The 24,949-nt window shown below is 45.8% G+C and overlaps 2 protein-coding genes across 29 annotated transcripts in view; one reads left to right on the top strand and one right to left on the bottom strand.

Annotated features, from left to right (window-relative positions):
• Positions 1 to 24,949, bottom strand: part of ncor1 (nuclear receptor corepressor 1) — a 376,647-nt gene that overhangs the window by 326,050 nt on the left and 25,648 nt on the right. For 19 of the 25 annotated variants that reach the window (XM_078224527.1, XM_078224531.1, XM_078224533.1 and 16 more), the window contains exon 1: positions 22,223 to 22,480. The exons of 1 other annotated variant lie outside the window; for it this stretch is intronic. The gene's annotated coding sequence lies outside the window, so the exon portion shown is untranslated. Of the gene's footprint in view, positions 1 to 22,222; positions 22,500 to 24,949 lie in introns of those variants that run through there. 5 more of the 25 variants (XM_078224545.1, XM_078224544.1, XM_078224539.1 and 2 more) reach the window with 5 other exon arrangements.
• Positions 22,483 to 24,949, top strand: part of pigl (phosphatidylinositol glycan anchor biosynthesis, class L) — an 84,074-nt gene continuing 81,607 nt past the window's right edge. For all 4 annotated transcript variants that reach the window (XM_078224583.1, XM_078224580.1, XM_078224582.1 and 1 more), the window contains exon 1: positions 22,483 to 22,810. In XM_078224583.1, coding sequence (XP_078080709.1) covers positions 22,567 to 22,810 — 244 coding nt within the window. In that variant the 5' untranslated portion in view covers positions 22,483 to 22,566. The remainder of the gene's footprint in view (positions 22,811 to 24,949) is intronic.

Genomic DNA, 24,949 nt, shown 5'->3' with positions numbered 1-24,949 from the left:
CAAAAATGGTAGTTAATGGACGATGATCCGTTAGCTTTTTCCATACAGGAATTGACGGAACGTCTTTCCTCCAAAAGATACTCGCTAATGCTTCTCTTTCGTAGAATCCCTACAGTGCAGTAGGAAGCCACTCAACCCATCAAGCCTGCACCGGCAACAACCCCACCCAGGCCCTATCCTCTTAATCCCACATATATTTACTTTGCTAATCCCCCTGACACTAAGGAGCAATTTAGCATGGTCAATCATGCTAAACTTAACCGGCACATCTTTGGACTGTGGGAGGAAGCCGAGCACCTGGAGGAAACCCACGCAGACACGGAGAGAATGTGCAAACTCCACACAAATAGTGAAGCCAGAATTGAACCTGGGTCCTTGGCGCTGTGAGGCAACAGTGCTAACCACAGTACCACTGTGTTGCCCAATTTGTGCATAATTACTCTCAGCCTTGCTCAAGGTTCAAAATGCAAAAGCAAAAAAAATTTTTTAAAGTTTATTTATTAGTGTCACAAGTAGGCTTACACTAACACTGCAATGAAGTTACTGTGAAAATCCCCTAATCACCACACTCCGGTGCCTGTTCAGGTATACTGAGGGAGAATTTAGCATGGCCAATTCACCTAACCTGCACATCTTTGGACTGAGGGGGGAAACCGGAGCAACTGGAAGAAACCCACACAGACACAGGGAGAATGTGCAAACTCCACACAGACAGTGACCCAAGCCGGGAATTGAACCCGGGTCCCTGATGCTGTGAGGAGCAGTGATAACCACTATGCCACCGTGCTGCCGGCATGTTGTGGAATTACGCTGCTCTAACACCATAAGGGGATGTGGCGTACACTAAACGTAGGGGCAGAGTAGGATCAAAATGCTTCTGATTTGAGGAATGCTTCTTTGGCTTGCACGAAGACGACATGCAAAGAGAAGGTGACAACCCGGTTTCAACCTCTTTAAACAAACCCAGCTCTCGAATTGCTCTGCAGAGGATCAGTACTCATGTCCACCTCGCCCGATATGTCTGGAGCACATGCAAAGAGAAACTCTGCTAAGTCTTCTTTTCCTGACTTCTACGGTAATTTTCCTCCTTCTGAGTGGCTCGCAAGTGCCGTTTGAAGTGCCTGTCATCAGTTTTTATGTTGTATTTTGGAGAACACACATTAGGAAGCATGGAGGTTTAAAATAATGGAGCTTTATTTCCAGGATGGTGTGCACTACATGGCTGCTTCTTCACTCCGACAGTCTCCCGCGATCGCGACCTGTGACGCCACTTCCAGTGAACACATGAATATATTGATTGACAATGCTTAGTGGTTACCAAGGATCAATATTAATACATCATACAGTTTCTCACTGCCTCGATTTCTGAACCTTTAGATCCATGTTTTGCTAGCCATTCTTTTAATATGTCCTGCTACTTTTAAAGATCGGTGCAGATATACCCTCAGGTCCCTCAGCTCCTGCACACTCTTTAGAACTGTGTTACTAAGTCTTTATTGCCTCTCCCCATCTCTTCTGCCAAAATGCACCAGCTCACATTTCTTTATTATTTTACCCTCCACGAGCTTCAGAATCCAAATGCTCTCCACCATCAAGACCACTGACTTCCATCTGTATAATATTCACAATCTTCAATCCTGCCTCAGCTCATCTGCAGAAATCCTCAGCTATATCGTTATTACTTCTAGAACTGCTGATTTCAATACTCTCTTGGCCTGACCCTCAAATCCTCCATCATCTGTAAATCTGAACCAAAACTCCAGTGCTTGTGTTATATTATTCCCATTCACCTTCAGCCTTTGCTACATTAACTCCCAGTCGCGAAACACCTCAGATTTAAAATTCTCATCCTTATTTTCAAATACATCCGTGGCCTCGCACACAACCTGTCCTACCCTCTGTAACTTCCCGGCAACCATCTGAGGACCATGCCTTGCCTCACTTCTGACATCTTTATCCTGACCAATTTCCTGCACCTCAATATATATCAGTGTTACATCAATCAGCAATCTCTGTCATTCCTTCCCTAAATCTCTCTAATCCCATTTCTCCTCTTCTAACACTGTCTTTAAAACCTCTCTCTTTCACAGGGCTTTTGATCACCTGTCTGAACATCACAGGTTTTCCAGTTCTTTGACAACGCTTCTCAAAAGTATTTGGGATTTGTCTTGTTAAAGGTGCTATATGAACACATTTTGCTTTTGTTTGCAAACTAATATGCGTGGAATTATCTGAATACCGCAGATGCTGGCAATCTGAAATGAAAACAAAAATTACTGATTTTTTTAAAAACCATGTCAGAAAAACAACCTGAAACGTTAACACTCTTTCTCTCTCCACAGATGCGGCCAGTTCTGAATTTGACGTCATTGGCCATTTGCACAGGCACTCTATCTTAGCAGCCTGTAATGATAACATCCTTTCAATAAAACTCTTTGTTTATTTGAATATATAGTTATGACCATGCCACCTCCAACAAGGAAGAATCTAACCACCTCCTTTTGACATTCCACGACATTGCCATGAATCAACCACCCAAATTCTGGTGGGCCCACCATTGAGCAGAAATGCAACACAACTAGCCAGAAAAGGAGTAGGGAGAGACAACATAGACTAAATGGCAGAATTCCAGCGAATGCACAGGGACAGAGGATCTGGGGTTTCATGTGTATAGGTATTTGAAGGTGGCAGATATTTAGGAAAAGTTAACAAAGCATTTGGGAAATTGGGCTTGTTAAATTGAGATATTGAGTAAAAAGGCAGAGAAAAAATTTCCAAGCATTTCCACCTTAAATGAATGACCTCTAGTTTTCGATTCTTCGACAAGAGGAAACACCCTCTCCACATCCAGCCTGTCAATATCCCTCAGGATTTTAAAGGTTTTGATCAAGTTGTCTCTTACTCTTCTAAAATCTAGTGGATATAAACCTAACGCTTCAACCTTTACTCACAAGATAACACCTCCCCCCACCCCCATCCCTAGAATTAGTCTAGTAAACCTTCTTTGAACTGTTTCGAACACATTTATACCTTTGTTTCGGTAAGGAGACTGATACTGTACCCAATACTCTAGAGGTGGTCCCACCAAAGCCCTGTTCAATTGAAACATAACCTTACTTTTGTAGTCAATTCCCATCACAATAAATGATAACATTCTATTAGAACATAGAACATAGAACATAGAACATTACAGCGCAGAACAGGCCCTTCGGCCCACGATGTTGCACCGACCAGTTAAAAAAAAAAACTGTGACCCTCCAACCTAAACCAATTTCTTTTCGTCCATGAACCTATCTACGGATCTCTTAAACGCCCCCAAACTAGGCGCATTTACTACTGATGCTGGCAGGGCATTCCAATCCCTCACCACCCTCTGGGTAAAGAACCTACCCCTGACATCGGTTCTATAACTACCCCCCCTCAATTTAAAGCCATGCCCCCTCGTGCTGGATTTCTCCATCAGAGGAAAAAGGCTATCACTATCCACCCTATCTAAACCTCTAATCATCTTATATGTTTCAATAAGATCCCCTCTTAGCCGCCGCCTTTCCAGCGAAAACAATCCCAAATCCCTCAGCCTCTCCTCATAGGATCTCCCCTCCATACCAGGCAACATCCTGGTAAACCTCCTCTGCACCCTCTCCAAAGCCTCCACATCCTTCCTGTAATGTGGGGACCAGAACTGCACACAGTACTCCAAGTGCGGCCGCACCAGAGTTGTGTACAGTTGCAACATAACGCTACGACTCCTAAATTCAATCCCCCTACCAATAAACGCCAAGACACCATATGCCTTCTTAACAACCTTATCTACTTGATTCCCAACTTTCAGGGATCTATGCACACATACACCTAGATCCCTCTGCTCCTCCACACTATTCAAAGTCCTCCCGTTAGCCCTATACTCAACACATCTGTTATTCCTACCAAAGTGAATTACCTCACACTTCTCCGCATTAAACTCCATCCGCCACCTCTCGGCCCAACTTTGCAACCTGTCTAAGTCTTCCTGCAAACTACGACACCCTTCCTCACTGTCTACCACACCACCGACTTTGGTGTCATCAGCAAATTTGCTAATCCACCCAACTATACCCTCATCCAGATCATTAATAAATATTACAAACAGCAGTGGCCCCAAAACAGATCCCTGAGGTACACCACTTGTAACCGCACTCCATGATGAATATTTACTATCAACCACCACCCTCTGTTTCCTATCCGCTAGCCAATTCCTGATCCAATTTCCTAGATCACCCCCAATCCCATACATCTGCATTTTCTGCAGAAGCCTACCATGGTGAACCTTATCAAACGCCTTACTAAAATCCATATATACCACGTCCACTGCCTTGCCCCCATCCACCTCCTTGGTCACTTTCTCAAAAAACTCAATAAGGTTAGTAAGGCACGACCTACCTGCCACAAAACCATGCTGACTATCACCTATCAATTCATTACTCTCCAAATAACTATAAATCCTATCCCTTATAATTTTTTCCAACATCTTGCCGACAACAGAAGTGAGACTCACCGGTCTATAATTCCCGGGGAAGTCTCTGTTCCCCTTCTTAAACAATGGGACAACATTCGCTAACCTCCAATCTTCTGGTACTATACCAGAGGCCAACGACGACCTGAAGATCAGAGCCAGAGGCTCTGCAATCACTTCTCTTGCCTCCCAGAGAATCCTTGGATAAATCCCATCCGGACCAGGGGATTTATCTATTTTCAGACCCTCCAGAATATCCTGCACATCCTCCTTATCAACTGTAATACTGTCTATTCTACTCCCTTGCAACCCAGTGTCCTCCTCAGCTATATTCATGTCCCCTTGCGTGAACACCGAAGAGAAATATTGGTTCAATGCTTCACCAATCTCCTCCAGTTCCACACATAACTTCCCTCTGCCATCTATAACTGGCCCTAAACTTGCCCTAACCAACCTTCTGTTCTTGACATACCTATAGAACGCCTTAGGATTCTCTTTAACCCTATCCGCCAAAGTCTTCTCATGTCCCCTTTTAGCCCTTCTAAGCTCGCTCTTCAACTCCCTCTTAGCCAATCTAAAGCTTTCTAGTGCACTACCCGAGTGCTCACGTCTCATCCGAACATAAGCCTCCTTTTTCTTTTTAACCAACAAAGAAACTTTTTTGGTGCACCACGGTTCCCTAGCCCTACCAATTCCTCCTTGCCTGACAGGGACATACCTATCACAGACTCGCAGTAGCTGCTCCTTGAAAAAACTCCACATGTCGGACGTTCCCAGTCCCTGTAATCTCCTAGTCCAACCTATGTTTCCTAATTCTCTCCTAATAGCCTCATAATTACCCTTCCCCCAGCTAAAACCACTGGCCCGAGGTTCATGCCTATCCCTTTCCATCACTAAGGTGAACGTAACCGAATTGTGGTCACTATCACCAAAATGCACACCAACTTCCAAGTCTAGCACCTGGTCTGGCTCATTTCCCAGCACCAGATCCAATATAGCCTCACCTCTAGTTGGCCTGTCTACATACTGAGTCAAAAAACCTTCCTGCACGCTTTGAACAAAAACTGACCCCTCTAACGAGCTAGAGCTATAACAATTCCAGTCAATATTAGTCAAGTTAAAATCCCCCATAACAATTGCCCTATTACTTTCACTCCTAAGCAGGATTGACTCCGCAATCCTTTCCTCAACCTCTCTAGAACTTTTAGGAGGTCTATAAAAGACTCCCAACAGGGTGACCTCTCCTCTCCTATTTCTAATCTCCGCCCATACTACCTCAACAGATAAGTCCTCATCAAACCTCCTCTCTGACACTGTGATACAATCTCTGACCAATAATGCTACCCCTCCCCCTCTTCTACCTCCTTCCCTACTTTAGCTTTCCTAATTACTTGCTGTACCTGTATTCTAGCCTTTTGTGATTCTTAGAAACATTGAAACGAGGAGCATGAGAGTAGGCTATTCAGCCCTTCGAGCTTGCTCTACCATTCAACTTGATCATGGATGATCCTCTATCTCAATGTCACATTGCCGCTTTCTCCCCACACCCCTTGATGCCATTAAAATCGAAAAAAAATCTATCTCTTTCTTGAATACATTCAGTGACTTGGCCTCCACAGCCTGGTAGGGGCAGCACAGTGGCTTGCACTGCTGCCTCACAGCGCCAGGAACCCGGGTTCAATTCCTAGCTTGAGTCACTGTCTGTGCAAAGTCTGCATGTTTTCTCCATGTCTGCGTGGGTTTCCTCTGGGTGTTCCAGTTTCCTCCCACAGTCCAAAAGTCCTGCTGGTTTGGTGAACTGGCCATGCTAAACTCTCCCTCAGTGTACCTGAACAGGTGCCGGAGTCTGGCGACTAGGGGATTTTCACAATAACTTCATAGTAGTGTTAATGTAAGCCTACTTGTGACTAATAAACTTTTTACTTTAAACTTTATTTTAGATACCCAGATCCCTCTACACCTGAGCAAATTTTGTAACCATACCCTCAGTCCCTTCATCCAAGTCATTTTCATAAATAATCCTGCCAACCAGAAAAAGACCCATTTCCAAACTTCAATCCATGCCAATAATGTTACCCCGACACCATGAGCTTCTATTTTCCGCAATAACCTTTGCTGTGGCACTTTATCAAATGCCTTCTGGAAATCTAAGCACAGTGCACCCAATTCCCCTTTATTCACAGAATATATGACCGTTTCAAAAATGCCAATAAATTGGTGAAATGGATTCCCCTTTCACAAAACCATGTTGACTCTGCCTGATTGCATTGAAGTTTTCCAAGTGCCCTGCTATAACATCTTGAATAATGACTTCTAACCGTTTCCCTATGACAGATGATAGGCTGACTGCCCTGTAGTTTCCTACTTTTTGGCTCCCCCACCTCCCCCCCCCTCTTTTTGAATGTTTGCTACCTTCCAATCTAATGGAATTTCTCCTGAATCCATGGAATTTTGGAAAATTAAACCGAATGGATCAACTATCTCCTTAGCCACTTCTTTCAAGACCTTAGAGTGAAGTCCACTCTGATCCAGGGATTTGTCAGCTCGTAGACTCAACAATTTGCACAATCCCACTTCACTGCTGATGAGAGTTTTCTTCAGCTCCTCCCTGCCTTCCATTTCCTGATCTGCAGCTATTTCTGGCATGTTATTTGTGTATCCTGTAGTGAAGACTGATGCAAAGTATCTGCTTAATTCATCTGCCGTAGCCCATTATCAATTCCCTAGATGCATTTTCTATAGGACCAATACTCACTTTAAGGGAGAGATAAACAGCATGGAAACTAGCCCTTCAGCCCAACTGGTCCATGCCCAATAGGTTTCCTAATCTGAATTAGTTCCATTTGCCTGCACTTGGCCCATATCCCTCAAAACCTTTCCTAAAACCCAAATCCAAACTCCATGACCAAGGGCTTGGTTTGTCCCTCTGCCTGCTAACTCTTACCTCAAGTACAAACTCTTACTGTCCACCTTTATATTACTAGCTAGCTTCCTCTCATACTGTAGATTTTCCCTCAGAATCACAGTGCAGAAGAGGCCCATCGAGTCTGCACCAACACGTGAGAAACACTTGATCTACCTACCTAATTTCATTTACCAGCACTTGATTCATAACCTTGAGTGTTATGGAGTGCCAAGTACTCATCCAGGTACTTTTTAAAGGATGTGAGGCACCCCGCCTCTACCACCCTCCCAGGCAGCGCATTCCAGATCGTCACCACCTCTGGGTAAAAAGGTTTTCCTCAAATCTCCCTTAAATCTTCTCCACCTTGAACTTGTGTCGCCTCGAGGGAGGGAGGGAGGGAGGCAAAAGATGGGAAATTACAGGCCAGTTAGCCAGACCTCAGTTGTTGGTAAGATTTTAGAGTCCGTTATCAAGGATAAGATTTCAGAGTACTTGGATACACATGTAAAATCGGGCGAAGTCAGCATGGTTTCATCAAAAACCTGACAAATTTGTTAGATTTCTTTGAGGAGGTAACAAGCAGGTTAGACAAAGAAGAGCTAGTGGATGTTACCTATTTGGATTTCCAGAAGGCCTTTGACAAGGTGCTGCACAGGAGGCTGCTGAGTAAAATAAGAGCCCATGGTGTTAGTGGCAAGGTACTAGTATAGATAGAACATAGGCTGACTGGTAGAAGGCAAAGTGGGGGGATAAAGGGGTCCTTTTCAGGATGGCAGCCAGTCACTAGTGGAGTTCCACAGGGGACAGTATTGGGACCACAACTTCTCACTTCATACATCAATGATTCTAGATGAAGGAACTGAGGGCATTGTGGCAAGATTTGCAGATGATATAAAGATAGGTGGAGAGACAGGTTGTATCGAGGAGACAGGAAGACTGCAGAAGGACTTGGATTCATTAGGAGTGTGGCAAAGAGGCAGCCAAAAAGAACATCGAATACAAGGTGGGAAAGTGCAAGGTTATGCGCCTTGGTAGGAAAAACAAAGGCACTGACTATTTTCTAAATGCAGAGAGAACTCAGAAATCGGAAGTGCAAAAGGACTTGGGGGTCCTAGTTCAGGATTCTCTTAAGGTTAACTTGCAGGTTGAGTTGGTAGTTAGGAAAGCAAAGGCATTGTTAGCATTAATTTTGAGAGGAATAGAATACAAAAGCAGGGATGTACTGCTGAGGCTTTATAAGGCTCTGGTCAGACCACATTTGGAATATTGTGAGCAATTTTGGGCCCCATTTCAAAGAAAGAATGCGCTGGGCTTGGAGAAGGTCCAAAAGGTTCACGAGAATGATCCCAGGAATGAAAGGTTTGATGTACGAGGAGTGTTTGAGCCCATTTCTGTACTTGATGGAGTTTAGAACGATGAGGGGGGACGAAATTTACAGAATACCGAAAGGCCTTGACAGAGTAGACATGGAGAAGATGCTTCCATTAGCAGGAAGGATCTGAGGGCACAGCCTCAGAGTAAAGGGACGACCCTTTAGAACCGAGATGAGGAGAAATTTCTTCAGCCAGAGGGTGATGAATCTGTGGAATTCATCGCTACAGAAGGCTGTAGAGGCCAGATCATTGAGTGTATATCCACAATATGTGGATGGGCCGACTAGAGGTGAGGCCACATTGGATTTGGTACTGGGAAATGAACCGGGCCAAGTGTTAGATTTGGTTGTGGGAGAGCAATTTGGAGATAGTGACCACAATTCGGTGTCTTTTGTTATTGCAATGGAGAGGGATAGGGCCGTACGGCAGGGCAAGGTTTACAATTGGGGGAGGGGTAATTATGATGCGATTAGGCAAGAATTAGGGGGCATAAGTTGGGAACAGAAACTGTCAGAGAAAGGAACTAATGAAAAGTGGAACTTTTTCAAGGAACAAATACTGGATGTCCTTGATAGGTATGTTCCTGTCAGGCAGGGAGGAAATGGCCGAGTGAGGGAACCATGGTTCACAAAAGAGGTGGAATGTCTTGTGAAAAGGAAGAGGGAAGCTTATGTAGGGATGAGGAAACAAGGTTCAGATGGCTCGATTGAGGGTTACAAGTTAGCAAGGAATGAGCTGAAAAAGGGGCTGAGGAGAGCTAGGAGGGGACACGAGAAGTCCTTGGCGGGTCGGATCAAGGAAAACCCCAAGGCTTTTTACTCTTATGTGAGGAATAAAAGAATGACCAGGGTGAGGTTAGGGCCGGTCAAGGACAGTAGTGGGAACTTGTGTATGGAGTCAGTAGAGATAGGCGAGGTGATGAATGAATACTTTTCTTCAGTGTTCACCAAGGAGAGGGGCCATGTTTTTGAGGAAGAGAAGGTGTTACAGGCTAATAGGCTGGAGGAAATAGATGTTCGGAGGGAGGATGTCTTGGCAGTTTTGAATAAACTGAAGGTCGATAAGTCCCCTGGGCCTGATGAAATGTATCCTAGGATTCTGTGGGAGGCAAGGGATGAGATTGCAGAGCCTTTGGCGTTGATCTTTGGGTCCTCGCTGTCCACGGGGATGGTGCCAGAGGACTGGAGAATGGCGAATGTTGTTCCTCTGTTTAAGAAAGGGAATAGAAATGACCCTGGTAATTATAGACCGGTTAGTCTTACTTCGGTGGTTGGTAAATTGATGGAAAAGGTCCTTAGGGATAGGATTTACGACCATTTAGAAAGATGCGGATTAATCCGAGATAGTCAGCACGGATTTGTGAAGGGCAAGTCGTGCCTCACAAATTTGATAGAATTTTTTGAGGAGGTAACTAAGTGTGTTGATGAAGGTAGGGCAGTTGATGTCATATACATGGATTTTAGTAAGGCGTTTGATAAGGTCCCCCATGGTCGGCTTATGATGAAAGTGAGGAGGTGTGGGATAGAGGGAAAGTTGGCCGATTGGATAGGTAACTGGCTGTCTGACCGAAGACAGAGGGTGGTGGTCGATGGAAAATTTTCGGATTGGAGGCAGGTTGCTAGCGGTGTGCCGCAGGGATCAGTGCTTGGTCCTCTGCTCTTTGTGATTTTTATTAATGACTTAGAGGAGGGGGCTGAAGGGTGGATCAGTAAATTTGCTGATGACACCAAGATTGGTGGAGTAGTGGATGAGGTGGAGGGCTGTTGTAGGCTGCAAAGAGACATAGATAGGATGCAAAGCTGGGCTGAAAAATGGCAAATGGAGTTTAACCCTGATAAATGTGAGGTGATTCATTTTGGTAGGACAAATTTAAATGTGGATTACAGGGTCAAAGGTAGGGTTCTGAAGACTGTGGAGGAACAGAGAGATCTTGGGGTCCATATCCACAGATCTCTAAAGGTTGCCAGTCAAGTGGATAGAGCTGTGAAGAAGGCCTATAGTGTGTTAGCTTTTATTAACAGGGGGTTGGAGTTTAAGAGCCGTGGGGTTATGCTGCAACTGTACAGGACCTTGGTGAGACCACATTTGGAATATTGTGTGCAGTTCTGGTCACCTCACTATAAGAAGGATGTGGAAGCGCTGGAAAGAGTGCAGAGGAGATTTACCAGGATGCTGCCTGGTTTGGAGGGTAGGTCATATGAGGAAAGGTTGAGGGAGCTAGGGCTGTTCTCTCTGGAGCGGAGGAGGCTGAGGGGAGACTTAATAGAGGTGTATAAAATGATGAAGGGGATAGATAGAGTGAACGTTCAAAGACTATTTCCTCGGGTGGATGGAGCTATTACAAGGGGGCATAACTATAGGGTTCGTGGTGGGAGATACAGGACGGATATCAGAGGTAGGTTCTTTACGCAGAGAGTGGTTGGGGTGTGGAATGGACTGCCTGCAGTGATAGTGGAGTCAGACACTTTAGAAACATTTAAGCGGTTATTGGATAGGCACATGGAGCACACCAGGATGATAGGGAGTGGGATAGCTTGATCTTGGTTTCAGATAAAGCTCGGCACAACATCGTGGGCCGAAGGGCCTGTTCTGTGCTGTACTGTTCTATGTCTATGTTCTATGTATTTAAGACAGAGATAGATAAGTTCTTGACTGGTAAGGAGTTCAAAGGTTACAGAGAAAAGGCAGGAAGATGGGGTTGAGAAACTGCTTACAAGTCTTATGATCTTACGGACCCTTCAACTGAGGGGAACAGCTACTCCCTATCTACCCTGTGCATGTGATGTACCTTTATTAGGTTGCCCCTCAGTCTTCTCCGTTCCAATGAAAATAACCCAGGTCTCTCCAACCTCTCTTCATAACTTAATGTCCCATCGCAGGCAGCATCCCGGTGAATCTCGTCTACACCCCTTCCAGTGCAATCACGGTTACGGGGATGGGGTGGGATGCTCTTTCAGAGAGTTGATGCAGACAAGGTGGGCCTGATGACCACCTTCTGCTCTGTAGTGATTCGATGCTGTTTATAGAATCGCTACAGAGCAGAAGGGGGCCATTCGGCCCTTCGAGTCTGCACTGACCACAAAACCCCCCAGGCCCTATCCCCGTAACCCCTATTTACCCTTGCTTGTCCCCCGACTCTAAGAGGCAATCTGGCATGGCCAATCAAACTAACCCACACATCTTTGGAGTGTGGGAGGAAACCGGAGCATCTGGAGGAAACTCATGCAGACACGAGGAGAATGTGCAAACTCCACATAGTCACCCAAGACCGGAAATGAACCCGGGTCCCTGGCGCTGAGAGGCAGCAGTGCTAACCCACTGTGCTACTGTACCACCCTCAGAAACTATCCTGAAAACATTCTATGAACTCTTCATCCACACTACCTTGGCCCACCTGTTTTTTCCAATCTATATGTAGATTAAAATTCCCCATTATCATCACTGCATCTTTCTGACAAGTTTCTATTTTGCTTTCATACTCTGTCCTATGTATTTCCAAGTAGAGGGCCGATACGCCATCCCCACAAGTGACTTCTTTCCATTATCATTTCTTATCACAACCCAAAGTGCTTGTATATCCTGGTTTCCTGAACTCAGGGCATCCCTCTCTAAGGTGCTAATACCATCATTGACCGAGTCACCTCTCAGCCGGTTATCTTCCTGTCCTCCTTAAATGTAGTAACAGTTTTAACAACACCAGGTTAAAGTCCAACAGGTTTATTTGGTAGCAAATACCATTAGCTTTCGGAGCGCTGCTCCTTCGTCAGATGGAGTGGAAATCTGCTCTCAAACAGGGCACAGAGACACAAAATCAAGTTACAGAATACTGATTAGAATGCAAATCTCTACCGCCAACCAGGTCTTAAAGATACAGACAATGTGAGTGGAGGGAGCATTAAGCACAGGTTAAAGAGATGTGTATTGTCTCCAGACAGGACAGCTGTGGGGGTTACTGATAGTGTGACATAAACCCAACATCCCGGTTTAGGCCGTCCTCATGTGTGCGGAACTTGGCTATCAGTTTCTGCTCAGCGACTCTGCGCTGTCGTGTGTCGTGAAGGCCGCCTTGGAGAACGCTTACCCGAAGATCTTCTTAAATGTCACATACCCTTCAATATTTAGTTCCCAATCCACATCATCCTGTGCACACATCTCTGCAACAGCTATCAGACCATACTAAGAATTTCTCTTTGCACCATCAGTTCACCTATTTTGCTTTGAATGCTATGTGCATTTAGATGTAAAGCCTTGTTTTGTTCTTTCATTATTTTTGTAGCATCTAGCCCTTCTTGCTGATCTACTCTGCGATTTGTACACTGTCCTATTCTTCATAATTGTTTATCATTTCCATGTTAATACTTTTCCCTTGTCTCTACTTTTTGGTTTACCACATCTTCCCAAATTTTATCCCTTGCCCCCACCATTCAGTTTAAAACTCTCTCTACTTCCGTAGTTACACGGCTCGCTAGAACATAAGCCCCAACACGGTCCTACTTTCCCCAGTACCAGTGCCTCCAAACTGGAACCCACTTCTCCCACACCAGTCCTCGAATCATGTATTCATTTGTTTAATCTTATTTCTCCTGTGCTGATTTGCACACGACTCGGGTAATTATCCAGAAATTACCATATTTGAGGTTCTGCTTCTTAATTTGTTGCCGAGCCCCTCACACTGACTATGCAGAACGTTCTTCCCCATCCTGCCTACATGGACCATGACACTGGATGATTCCCCCACCTTGCTCCTCTCTCCCACTGCAAATTCCTCTCCAGTCCAGAGCAGATTGAAACCTGGCACTGGGCAGGCAACACAACTATCGGGGCTTTGGCTCTGTGGTGCAGAGAACAGTGTTAATCCCCCTTACTATACTGTCCCCTACCACTAGATTCTTATGTGCTCCCCCACTTGAGTGGCTTCCTGTACCACAGTGCCACGATCAGTCAGCTCATCCACCCTGCAGCCCCCACTCTCATCCAAACAAGCTGAGAACATCTCAAACCTGTTGGACAATTGCAGAGGTTGATACTCCTACACTCTGGGTCTCCTTACCTGCCTCATTTGTGGTCATACCCACCTGCTCCAGACCTAAGACCAAGACCCTATCCCAAAGACCCTATCCTGGTATAAAACATTCAGGTAACCTTATCCCTCCCTGATATGTCACATAGTCAGTAGCTCAATGATTCTGAATCTAAGTTCTGCAAGAGCGTGAAGATGAACAGTTTATTCAGACTAGATAAAGGTACATAGTGGAGTTTGCCTGGGATTGACGTTAGAATTGCTGTTGTTCTTGATATATATTGATGTAGACTTTGGAATACAAGGCATACTTCCAAATTTGCAGCTGACATAGAACTTTGAAATATTGTGAACTGTGAGGAGGATAGCATTAAACTAAAAAAGGACATAGACTGGTGGACTGGGCAGACATGTAGCTGATGTAATTTAATACAGAGTAGTGTTAAGTTATTCATTTTGGTAGCAGGAATGAGGAAAGGCAACATTAAAAAAAGGGTGTAATTCTAAAGAGGCAGAGGAACCTGGGCATAAATGTGCAGATACCATTGAACGAGAGGGCAGGTTGAGAAAATGCTGAATAAAGCATAAAGGATCTTCTGCATTATAAATAAGAACATTAAAGCAAGGAAGTTATGATCGGCCCGTATAAAACACTGAAACTGATTCGACGTAACGTGTATCAAAGATACAGTCAAACAGCTGAAAATATGCTGTATCTGGCTCAGTTGCCACTGGAGTACTACATCCGATTAGAACTATAGAAACATTACATCATGTCTACCGACTCAAAAAGAAAACAGTTTTAAAAATTGCTGTCCATTCGAATCCCACCTTCCAGTAACCAGTCCATAGCCCTGCAGGTTACAGCACTTTACGTGCAGATCCAAGTATCTTTTAAATGAGTTACGGGTTCCTGCCTCCACAACTAAACCAAGGAGCGAGTTTGAGGCACCATACTATGAAAGCATTGAAGACGGTGCAGGAAAGATTCACAAGAATGGTTCCAGGGATGAAAAACTTCAGTCATGTGGATCAGTTGGTGAAGCTGAGACTGTCCCTCTTGGACATAGTTGCAGTGTTTTATCAGGCCCATCATAACTTCCTTGCTTTAGTGTTCTTATTTATAATGCACAGGATCCTTTATGCTTCATTCATAATCAAGGTGTCACATCTTACATGCAAGGGGCAACAGTGAATGAGATTGAAGCTCCAAAAATGCAATGCTTTCGGAACTATGCTTCAAAAACAACCCTGTCTCATCAGTGTAAATGATGTTGAGATTGTGCAACAAATGTGCATTAAACTATTAGGAATCTACATTTAGAATGATCACAAATGCCAAGTGCGTGCAATGTTGAAGAGAGCAAATGGACTTCTCAAGCATCACAATATACCATGACTTATCTACTCTATTTAATAGTTATTTAAGACTCATTGTTGGATATGCAAGCCCTGTTTGGAATGCCTGACTTGCCAAAAAGCCTATGAATGATTTCAAAAACATTCAGTAACAAGTTCTGAAACTGATTCTAGGTAATGTGTATCAAAGCTACCCCGACACAAGCAAACTGAATAGGTGTTCCCATGCTAGAAAACTCTTGAATTCCACATCTCTTGCCACACCACAGAAAAGTAAATGTGTGATGGAATTAAAGCAGAAAATACACCATTCCATAAAGACACAGAACAAATAGATTATGAGACATTCCAATCCCCAGCTTTATACAACTCATAAATAGGATGTAAATGACAGAGAACTCAATGAATTCAACTTGGCATTCTATGAACCATGGAGTTTAGTATAAAATGCAAAGTGCATGTAGAGCTTTTATTTCTACTCCATAAATTAATTTTGCAATCTCTATGCCAATATAACTGTAATTGTACAACTTGTTATTTTATACTTTATTCATGTTGACGATTGTTTTTAATTAGGTCATAAAACATTACTGCTTGTTTTATTTGAACTGTCATCACAATTCAGTATCTATCACCATGCAAGGCTTCTTGAAAAAGTGAGAGGGCATGGGATCCAAGAGGCTGCTGCCCGGTGGATCCAGAACTGGCTTGCCCAAAGGAGGCAGAGAGTGGGTATAGATGGGTCTTTTTCTAAATGGAGGTCGGTCACCGTCATGGTCGTCGTCGATGGAGACGGGAGAGGTGCCGGAGGATTGGAGGATTGCAGATGTGGTTCCTATTTTCAAGAAGGGGAATAGGGATAGCCCAGGTAATTACCAACCGGTGAGTCTAACCTCAGTGGTTGGTAAACTGATGGAAAAGATCCTGAGGGGCAGGATATATGAGCATTTAGAGAGGTTTAGTATGCTCAAGAATACTCAGCATGGCTTTGTCAAGGGCAGATCGAAAATGTGACTAAACACATTGACGAAGGGTAGGCGGTAGATGTGGTTTATATGGATTTTAGCAAGGCGTTCGATAAGGTCCCCCATGCAAGGCTTCTAGAAAAAGTGAGAGGGCATGGGATCCAAGGGGCTGCTGCCCGGTGGATCCAGAACTGACTTGCCCAAAGGAGGCAGAGAGTGGGTATAGATGGGTCTTTTTCTAAATGGAGGTCGGTCACCAGTGGTGTGCCCCAGGGATCTGTTCTGGGACCCTTGCTGTTTGTCATTTTCATAAATGACCTGGATGAGGAAGCGGAGGGGTGGGTTGGTAAGTTTGCCAACGACACGAAGGTTGGTGGGGTTGGATAGTCTGGAGGGATGTCAGAAGTTACAGAGGGACATGGATAGGATGCAAGACTGGGCAGACAAGTGGCAGATGGACTTCAACCCAGATAAATGCGTCGTGGTCCATTTTGGTAGGACAAATGGGATGAAGGAGTACAATATAAAGGGAGAGACTCTTAGTACGGTAGAGGATCAGAAGGACCTTGGGGTCTGGATCCATAGGACTCTGAAATCGGCCCCGCAGGTGGAGGAGGTGGTTAAGAAGGCGTATGGTGTGCTGGCCTTTATCAATCGAGGGATTGAGTTTAGGAGTCCGGGGATAATGATGCAGCTATATAAGACCCTCGTCAGACCCCACTTGGAGTATTGTGCTCAGTTCTGTTCGCCTCACTATAGGAAGGATGTGGAAAAGATTGAAAGGGTGCAGAGGAGATTTACAAGGATGTTGCCTGGATAGAGTGGCATGCCTTATGAGGATAGGCTGAGGGAGCTCGGTCTTTTCTCCTTGGAGAAACGAAGGATGAGAGGAGACCTAATAGAGGTGTATAAGATGTTGAGAGGCATAGATCGGGTGGACTCTCAGAGGCTTTTTCCCAGGGTGGAAATGTCTGCTACGAGAGGACACAGGTTTAAGGTGCTGGGGGTTAGGTACAGGGGAGATGTTAGGGGTAAGTTTTCCACACAGAGGGTGGTGGGCGAGTGGAATCGCGTGCCGTCAGGGGTGGTGGAGGCGAACTCAATAGGGTCTTTTAAGAGACTCCTGGATGAGTACATGGAGCTGGATAGAATGGAGGGTTATAGATAGGTCTGGAAGGTAGGGATGTGTTCGGCACAACTTGTGGGCCGAAGGGCTTGTTTGTGCTGTAGTTTTCCTATGTTTCTATCACCATGATGATTTCTCAATAAACCATTTACCTACCTACCTGTTTTCCTTGAGAAAACATTGAGGGGTTATTAAATGGAAGTCATTCAAAATCATGAGGGGTTTGAACAGAGTAGATAGGGGGAAATTACTCCCTTTGGTGGGAGGTTCGCAAACTAGTGGATTCTGATTTAATATGACTGGGAAAGAAAGCAACGATGACAAAACAGCACCAACATACAAGCTCTGACCAAGGGTCATCCAGGCACAAAACGTTGGCTTTATTCTCACTCCACAGATGCTGTCAGACCTGCTGAGATTTCCCAGGATTTTCGAATTGTGCTTCAGATTGTAGCACCCGTGGTATTTTGCTTTTATTTGATTCTAATAACAAAAGTGACTGGTTAGGATTTGGAATGCATTGCCGAAGAATGCGGTGGAGACAGATACAATCAAAGTTATCAAAAGGGAATTGGACTTCATAATGATCTGAAGAGAAAAGAATTGCAGGACAACAGGGAAAAGGCAAAGGAGTAGGTGAATTACTGTGAAAATCCCCAAGTCGCCACACTCCGGCATCTGTTCGGGTACACTGAGGGAGAATTTAGCATGGCCAATGCACCTAACCCGCGCATCTTTGGACTGTGGGAGGAAATCGGAGCACCCGGAGGAAACCCTCACAGACATGGGGAGAATGTGCAAACTCTGTGCAAGCCAGGAATCGAACCCGGATCCCTTGTGTTGTGAGGCAGCAGGGCTACCCATCGTGCCACCCAAATGTTTATTATTATTATTAGATAAACTACTGGGGCTAAAGACAGATAGGTCCCTTGACCCTGATGGCTTGCATCCTAGGATCCTGAAAGAAGTAGCTACAGAGATAGCGGATGCAGTGGTTGTGATTTTCCAAAAATCTTTGGATTCTGGTGAAGTACCAGAGGATTGGAAAACAGCCAATGTGACACCCCAATTCAAAAGTGGAGGGAGGCAAAAAGTGGGTAACTATAAGCCAATTAGATTAACATCTATTGTTGGAAAAATGTTGGAATCAATTATTAAGGAAGTGACAGCAGCATGTTTGGAAAATAATAATCTAATCAAGCAGAGTCAGAATGGCTTCATGAAAGAGAAATTGTGTCAGAACCGAGTTCGATTCCCAGCTTGGGTCACTGTCTGTGCGGAGTCTGCATGTTCTCCCCGTGTCTGTGTGCGTTTCCTTTGCGTGCTCCGGTTTCCTCCCACAGTCAAAAGATGTGCGGGTTAGGCATTTTGGCCATGCTAAATTGCCCCTGTGTGTCCCGGGATGCGTAGGTTAGAGGGATTAGCGGGATAACTACATGGGGTTACGGGGATAGGGACGAGGTAGGATTCTTGTTGGTGCAGACTCGATGGGCCAAATTGCATCCTTCTGCATGGTCGGATTTCTATGATTAGAGTTTTTGAGGAAAGAGTGGATCGAGGAAAACCAGTAGTTTGGAATTACAGAAGACATTCAACAATGTTCCTCACAAAGGTTAAGTCATAAGATAAGAGTCCATGGTGTTGGGTGTAGTATATTTACACGGATAGAGAATTGGCTAATGGGCAGGAAACAGCGAAAAGAGGTTCTTTTTCAGGTGGGCAAACTATAACCAGTGGGAATCCACAGGGATCAGTGCTGGGACCGCAACTGTTTACAATATGTATTCATGACTAGGAGGAAGTAAATGTACTGTAGCCAAATTTGCAGACAATACACAAATAGGTGGAAAGGCAAGTTGCAGGAGGGATACAAACACTTTACAAAAAGATATTGATAAGTTAAATGGGCAAAAAGGTGAAATGGAGTGTAATGTGGGAAAATGTGAAGTTGCTCATTTTGGAAGGGAGAACAAAAGAACAGAGTATTATTTAAATAGATAAAAACTGCAGAGAGCTGCAACACAAAGGGACTTGGGGGTTACTTGTGCATGAAACACAGAAAGCTAGCAGGTGCAGCAGGTCATCAGGAAGATTAATGGAATGTCGGACCTTATTTCAAGGGGGTTGGAGTATAAGTGTAGGGAAGTCTTGCTGCAACTGTACAAGGTAGTGGTGAGACCACATCTGGAGAACTGTGAGCAGATTTAGTCCCCTTATTTAAGGAAAAATATTATTTAATTGGAGGCCATTCAGAGAAGGTTCACTATAATGATCCTTGGTATGGAGGGATTGTCTTATGAGGAAAGGTTAAAGAGGTTGGGACTCTACTCATTAGAATTTAGAAGATTGAGAGCTGATCTCATTGAAACATATTAAGGGGCTCGACGGGTTAAATGCTAGAGGATGTTTCCCCTCATGGGAGAGTCTACGACTAGAGGTCATTGTCTCAGAATAATGGGGCACCAATTTAAGACTGAGATGAGGAATAATTTCTTCTCTGAGGGTTGAGTGTCTTTGGAACTCCTTGCCACAGATATCTGTGGGGACAGAGTCCTTGACCCAGCGACTGCGAAGGAACAGCGATATACTTCCAAGTCAGGATGGTGAGTGGCTTAGAGAGGAACTTGCAGGTGGTGGTGTTCCCATCTACCTGCTGCCCTCGTCTTTCTAAACGGAAGTGGTCGTGGGTTTGGAAGATGCTGTCTAAGGATCTTTGGTGAATTGCTGCAGTGCATCTTGTAGATAGTACACACTGCTGCTACTGAGCGTTGGTGGTGGAGGGAATGGATGTTTGTGGATGTGGTGCCAATCAAGCGGGCTGCTTTGTCCTGGTGTCAAGCTTCTTGAGTGTTGTTAGAGCTGCACCCATCCAGGCAAGTCGGGAGTATTCCGTCACACTCCTGACTTGTGCCTTGTAGATGGTGGACAGGCTTTGGGAAGTCAGGAGGTGAGTTACTCACCACATTATTCCTAGCCTCTGACCTGCTCTTGTAGCCACTGTGGTGAGTCCACATCTGGAGAACTGGTGTCAATGTTAACCCCAAGGATGTTGACAGTAGGGGATTCAGTGATAACACTATTGAATGTCAAGGGGTGGTGGTTAGTGTCTCTCTTATTGGTGATGTTCATTGCCTGGCCTTTGTGTGGCGTAAATGCTTCTTGCCACTTGTCAACCGAAGACTTGATATTGTCCAGATCTTGTTGCATTTGAACATGGACTGCTTCAGTATCTGAGTCGTGAATGGTGCTGATCACTGCACAATTAGTGAACAGCCCCGCTTCTGACCTTATGATGGAGGGAAGGTCATTGATGAAGCAGATGAAGATGGTTGGGAAAGGACACTACCCTGAGGAACTCCTGCAGAGAAGTCCTGGAGCCTAGATGACTGACCCTCCACAACCACCTTCCTATGTACCAGGTATGACTCCAATCAGCGGAGAGTTTGCCCCCTGATACCCATTGATCTCAGTTTTGCTAGGGCTCCTTGATGCCACACTCGGTCGAATGCAGCCTTGATGTCAAGGGCTGTCGCTCTCACCTCTGGAATTCAGCTCTTTCGTCCATGTTTGAACCAAGGCTGTAATGAGGTCAGGAGCTGAGTGACCCTGGCGAAACCTAAACTGGGCGTCACTGAGCAGGTTATTGCTGAACAGGTGCTGCTTGATAGCACTGTCAATGACCCCTTCCATCACTTTACTGATGATTGAGAGTAGACTGATTGGATGGGTTGGATTTGTCCTGCTTTTTGTGTACAGGTTGTAGGTACTTTTTTTTTTAAAGTACTACTTGGGACAATTTTCCACATTAGAAGTGCTAAATAAATGCATAATATTGCAAAAATGTGTGTCGCTTTTAACTGTGAAATTATCCTAAACCATCAGAATAACTGTACCCTCTCCTTTCCCTCTCTATGTACGGTATGCTTTGTCTGTATGGCAGGCAAGAAAAAATGGTTTTCACCGTATACTTTTACATGTGACAATAATAAATCAAATCAAAAACTGTCCTCTATTTCCTTCTAAACTACAAAAATCTCCCTCTCTGTTATTCTTCTTCTTGGGCATTACCTGAGGCATATGAACAACGTGCCCCACCAAGCGGACTTGGTTTTGAGTTACTTGCATCTTGTTCTGCACAAGTTGGCTTGAAGGAAGATGCTGCTGTTGGACCACCCTTCCTGCTATCAGATTTGGAGGGCCCTTTAAAATATCACTGATGGTATTACTGCAGTGTTTTAAAGTGCCTGTTGTCGATGGACATGGCATCGAAGCATATAGGAGCATGGGGTTCACTGATGCCCAGTAAACCATGAGCTTAGCCTCAGGTTTAAGATTCTGGTCATCCCTCTCATTATTAGGATCCTAATCAGTTTTGTCCACTTCTGCCAACTCTATATCACATAATCTCACAACAGTAACCATTAATTAGGTCCCCATCTCCCCAGCCTAGTCTCTATCCTCCAGCCATTAAAACGCAATGTACTCTCATCTCCAAATGCTTGCTCCATCTCCCAAACTGTCATGCACGAGGGTCTCTTGCCCTTTATGGAGATTTCTCAATAAAAAGGTAATTGAGATGTAGTAGGAATTACTCTGGTTAAAACAAGAGGGATGGCTGGATGTAAACAATAAGTGAATGTAATATTATGGAACAGGATTCATTATAACAGAGGGAAAGGCTGCGGATTACCAGAACTGGAATTATTATACAGATCTTTCACAACTACTAACAGCAGCTTCCTCTTTCTTGCGGCCGGTGCAGAGTGAGTGATTGAGGCCGGGCTCCGGCCGCTGGACACTGGGACTGGCTTGGTAACCGAGGCCCTGCCGTTCCCCCGGGGCCTCAGGCCGCGGCCTTGCGTGTTCCCGAAAGCCCAGCCCCGCAGCCGGTTCTCCCGCCCCTCACACGGTGCTTCGAGGCGGTTTCCTGAGACCCAGGCTGAGCCTCCCGCCGCCGGGCCCCCCGAATGCCGCAGACTCACCGGCCCGATGCTGCTGCCTGTGCCCGGGGCTCCGAGCCCCCGGTGTCCGCTCCGAGCGCGGCCGCTCTAACCCCGAGCCGCCATCTTGCGCTGAGCGCGGGTACAGGGCCCGGTGGGCCGCCGCTGCCTCGGACTGTCTGCCGTGTGCCGCCCGGGCCGCCTCCTGCCTGCGACCTCGCCCTGGGTCAATGGCCGAATCCCCGGTACCGAGTCCCGGCCCCGGGAACTGAGCGGCCCGTGACGCGATTCCGCCTGCAGCGAGCAGTGCGCCTGCGCGGAGCCGGCCACTGTCGGCCGTACGCCTGCGCGGGGCCGCCGACAGGAGGCGGGAGGGAGCGGTTTCCATGGAGATGCTAGGCCTCTGCCTCCTGGCCGCTTTCTGCTCGTATTGTTTGTGGATCTGGAACATTTACCACAAGCACCGTGGAAGCAGGCATCCTGCCCCAGCCGGAGGGGAGCGGCCCGGGCCTGGCGCCGCCGCTCTGCTGGTGACCGCGCATCCGGACGATGAGTGCATGTTCTTCGCCCCCGCCTTGTTGGGCCTGGTGGCCCGCGGCCTCCCGGTACACCTGCTGTGCCTGTCCACAGGTAGCTGCCACCTTCGGATAAGCTCCCCGGGACTATCCCATATCCTTCACTAAGGTTTCAGACGGCGGCCGCAGATCACCCTCACCGTAAGAGCTTCTCTCGGTACCTGTCAGAGAGGATTACAGCATGGAAACAGGCCCTTCTGCCTAACCTGTCCTGTAACTTCTGTAGTGGGGAAAATGCTTGAATCTATCAGCAAGGAAGAAATAGACATCGGGATAGAAATTGTCCCATTGGGCTTGGGTTCAGGAAAAGCAGACCATGTTTAATTTAGTGGAATTCTTAGAGGACATTATGAGTGCAGTGGACAATGGGGGCGGGGGGAGGTGGATGTACTGTATTTGGATTTCCAGAAGGCATTCGTGAAGGTGCCGCACAAAAAGCATTACGGTTAATGTATCAGCATGGATGGAAGATTGATTAACTAACAGAAAGGGGCGGCACGGTAGCACAGTGGTTAGCACTGCTGCTTCACAGCTCCAGGGTCCCGGGTTCGATTCCCGGCTCGGGTCACTGTCTGTGTGGAGTTTGCACATTCTCCTCGTGTCTGCGTGGGTTTCCTCCGGGTGCTCCAGTTTCCTCCCACAGTCCAAAGATGTGCGGGTTAGGTTGATTGGCCAGGTTAAAAAATTGCCCCTTAGAGTCCAGGGATGTGTAGGTTAGAGGGATTAGCGGGTAAAATATGTGGGGGTAGGGCCTGGGTGGGATTGTGGTCGGTGCAGACTCGATGGGCCGAATGGCCTCCTTCTGCACTGTAGGGTTTCTATGATTCTATGAAAGCAAAGAGTGGTGATAAATGGGTATTTTTCTGGTTGGCGATCAGTGACTAGTGGTGTGCCTCAGGGATCAGTGTTGGGACTGCACTTGTTTACAATTTACATAGATGATTTGGAGTTGGGGATCAAATGAACAAAGAAAATTACAGCTTGGGAACAGGCCCTTCGGCCCTCCAAGCCTGCACCAACCATGCTGCCCTACTGAACTTAAACCCCCTACCCTTCCAGGGACCATACCCCTCCATTCCCATCCTATTCACATATTTGTTAAGGCACCCCTTAAAAGTCACTATCGTATCTGCTTCCACTACCTCTCCCAGCAGCGAGTTCCAGGCACCCACCACCCTCTGTGTAAAAAATGTACCTTGTACATCTCCTTTAAACCTTGCCTCTCGCACCTTAAACCTATGTCCCCTAGTAATTGACTCTTCCACCCTGGGAAAAAGCTTCTGACTATCCACGCTGTCCATGCCCCTCATAATCTTGTAGACTTCTATCAGGTCACGCCTCAATCTTCGTTGTTCCAGTGAGAACAAACCAAGTTTCTGTAACCTCTCCTCATAGCTAATGCCCTCCATACTAGGCAACATCCTGGTATGTACTGTGTCAAAGTTCGCAGATGACACTTAGATGTGTGGTAGAGCAAAGTGTGCAGATGACACTGAAAGTCTGCAAAGGGATATAGATAGTTTAGAGCAGCAGCACGGTGACACAGTGGTTAGCACTGCTGCCTCACAGCGCCAGGGATTCATGTTCAATTCTGACCTTAGGTCACTGTCTGTGTGGAGTTTTCACTTTCTCCCTGTGTCTGTGTGGGTTTCCTCCCACAATCCAAAGATGCGCATGTTAGGTTGATTGGCTGTGCTAAATTGACTCTAGTGTCAGGCTGATTAGCAGGGTAAATGTGTGGGGTTAAGGGAATAGGATCTGAGTGGGATTGTGGTCAGTATAGACTCAATGGGCCAAATGGCCTCCTATAATGTAGGGATTCTATTATTCTAAGTGAGTGGGCAAGGGTCTGGCAGATGGAGTACAATGTTGGTCAATGTGAGGTCACCCATTTTGGTCGGAATAACAGCAAAATGCACTATTGTTTAAATGGTAAAAAATTGCAGCATGCTGCTATGCAGAGGGACCTGGGTGTCCTTGTGCAGGAATCTCAAAGAGTTGGTTTGCAGGTGCAGCAGGTAATTAAGAAGGCAAATCCTTCATTGCTAGAATATAGAACAGTACAGCACAGTACAGGCCCTTCGGCCCATGATGTTGTGCCGAGCTTTGTCCGAAACCAAGATCAAGCTATCCCACTCCCTATCATTCTAGAGTGTTCCATGTGCCTATCCAATAACCGCTTGAAAGTTCCTAA

This window comes from Mustelus asterias, chromosome 12 (genome assembly GCF_964213995.1).
Source record: "Mustelus asterias chromosome 12, sMusAst1.hap1.1, whole genome shotgun sequence".
NCBI classification, from domain to species: Eukaryota; Metazoa; Chordata; class Chondrichthyes; order Carcharhiniformes; family Triakidae; genus Mustelus; species Mustelus asterias.
This window is presented reverse-complemented; position numbering and strand designations above follow the sequence as displayed.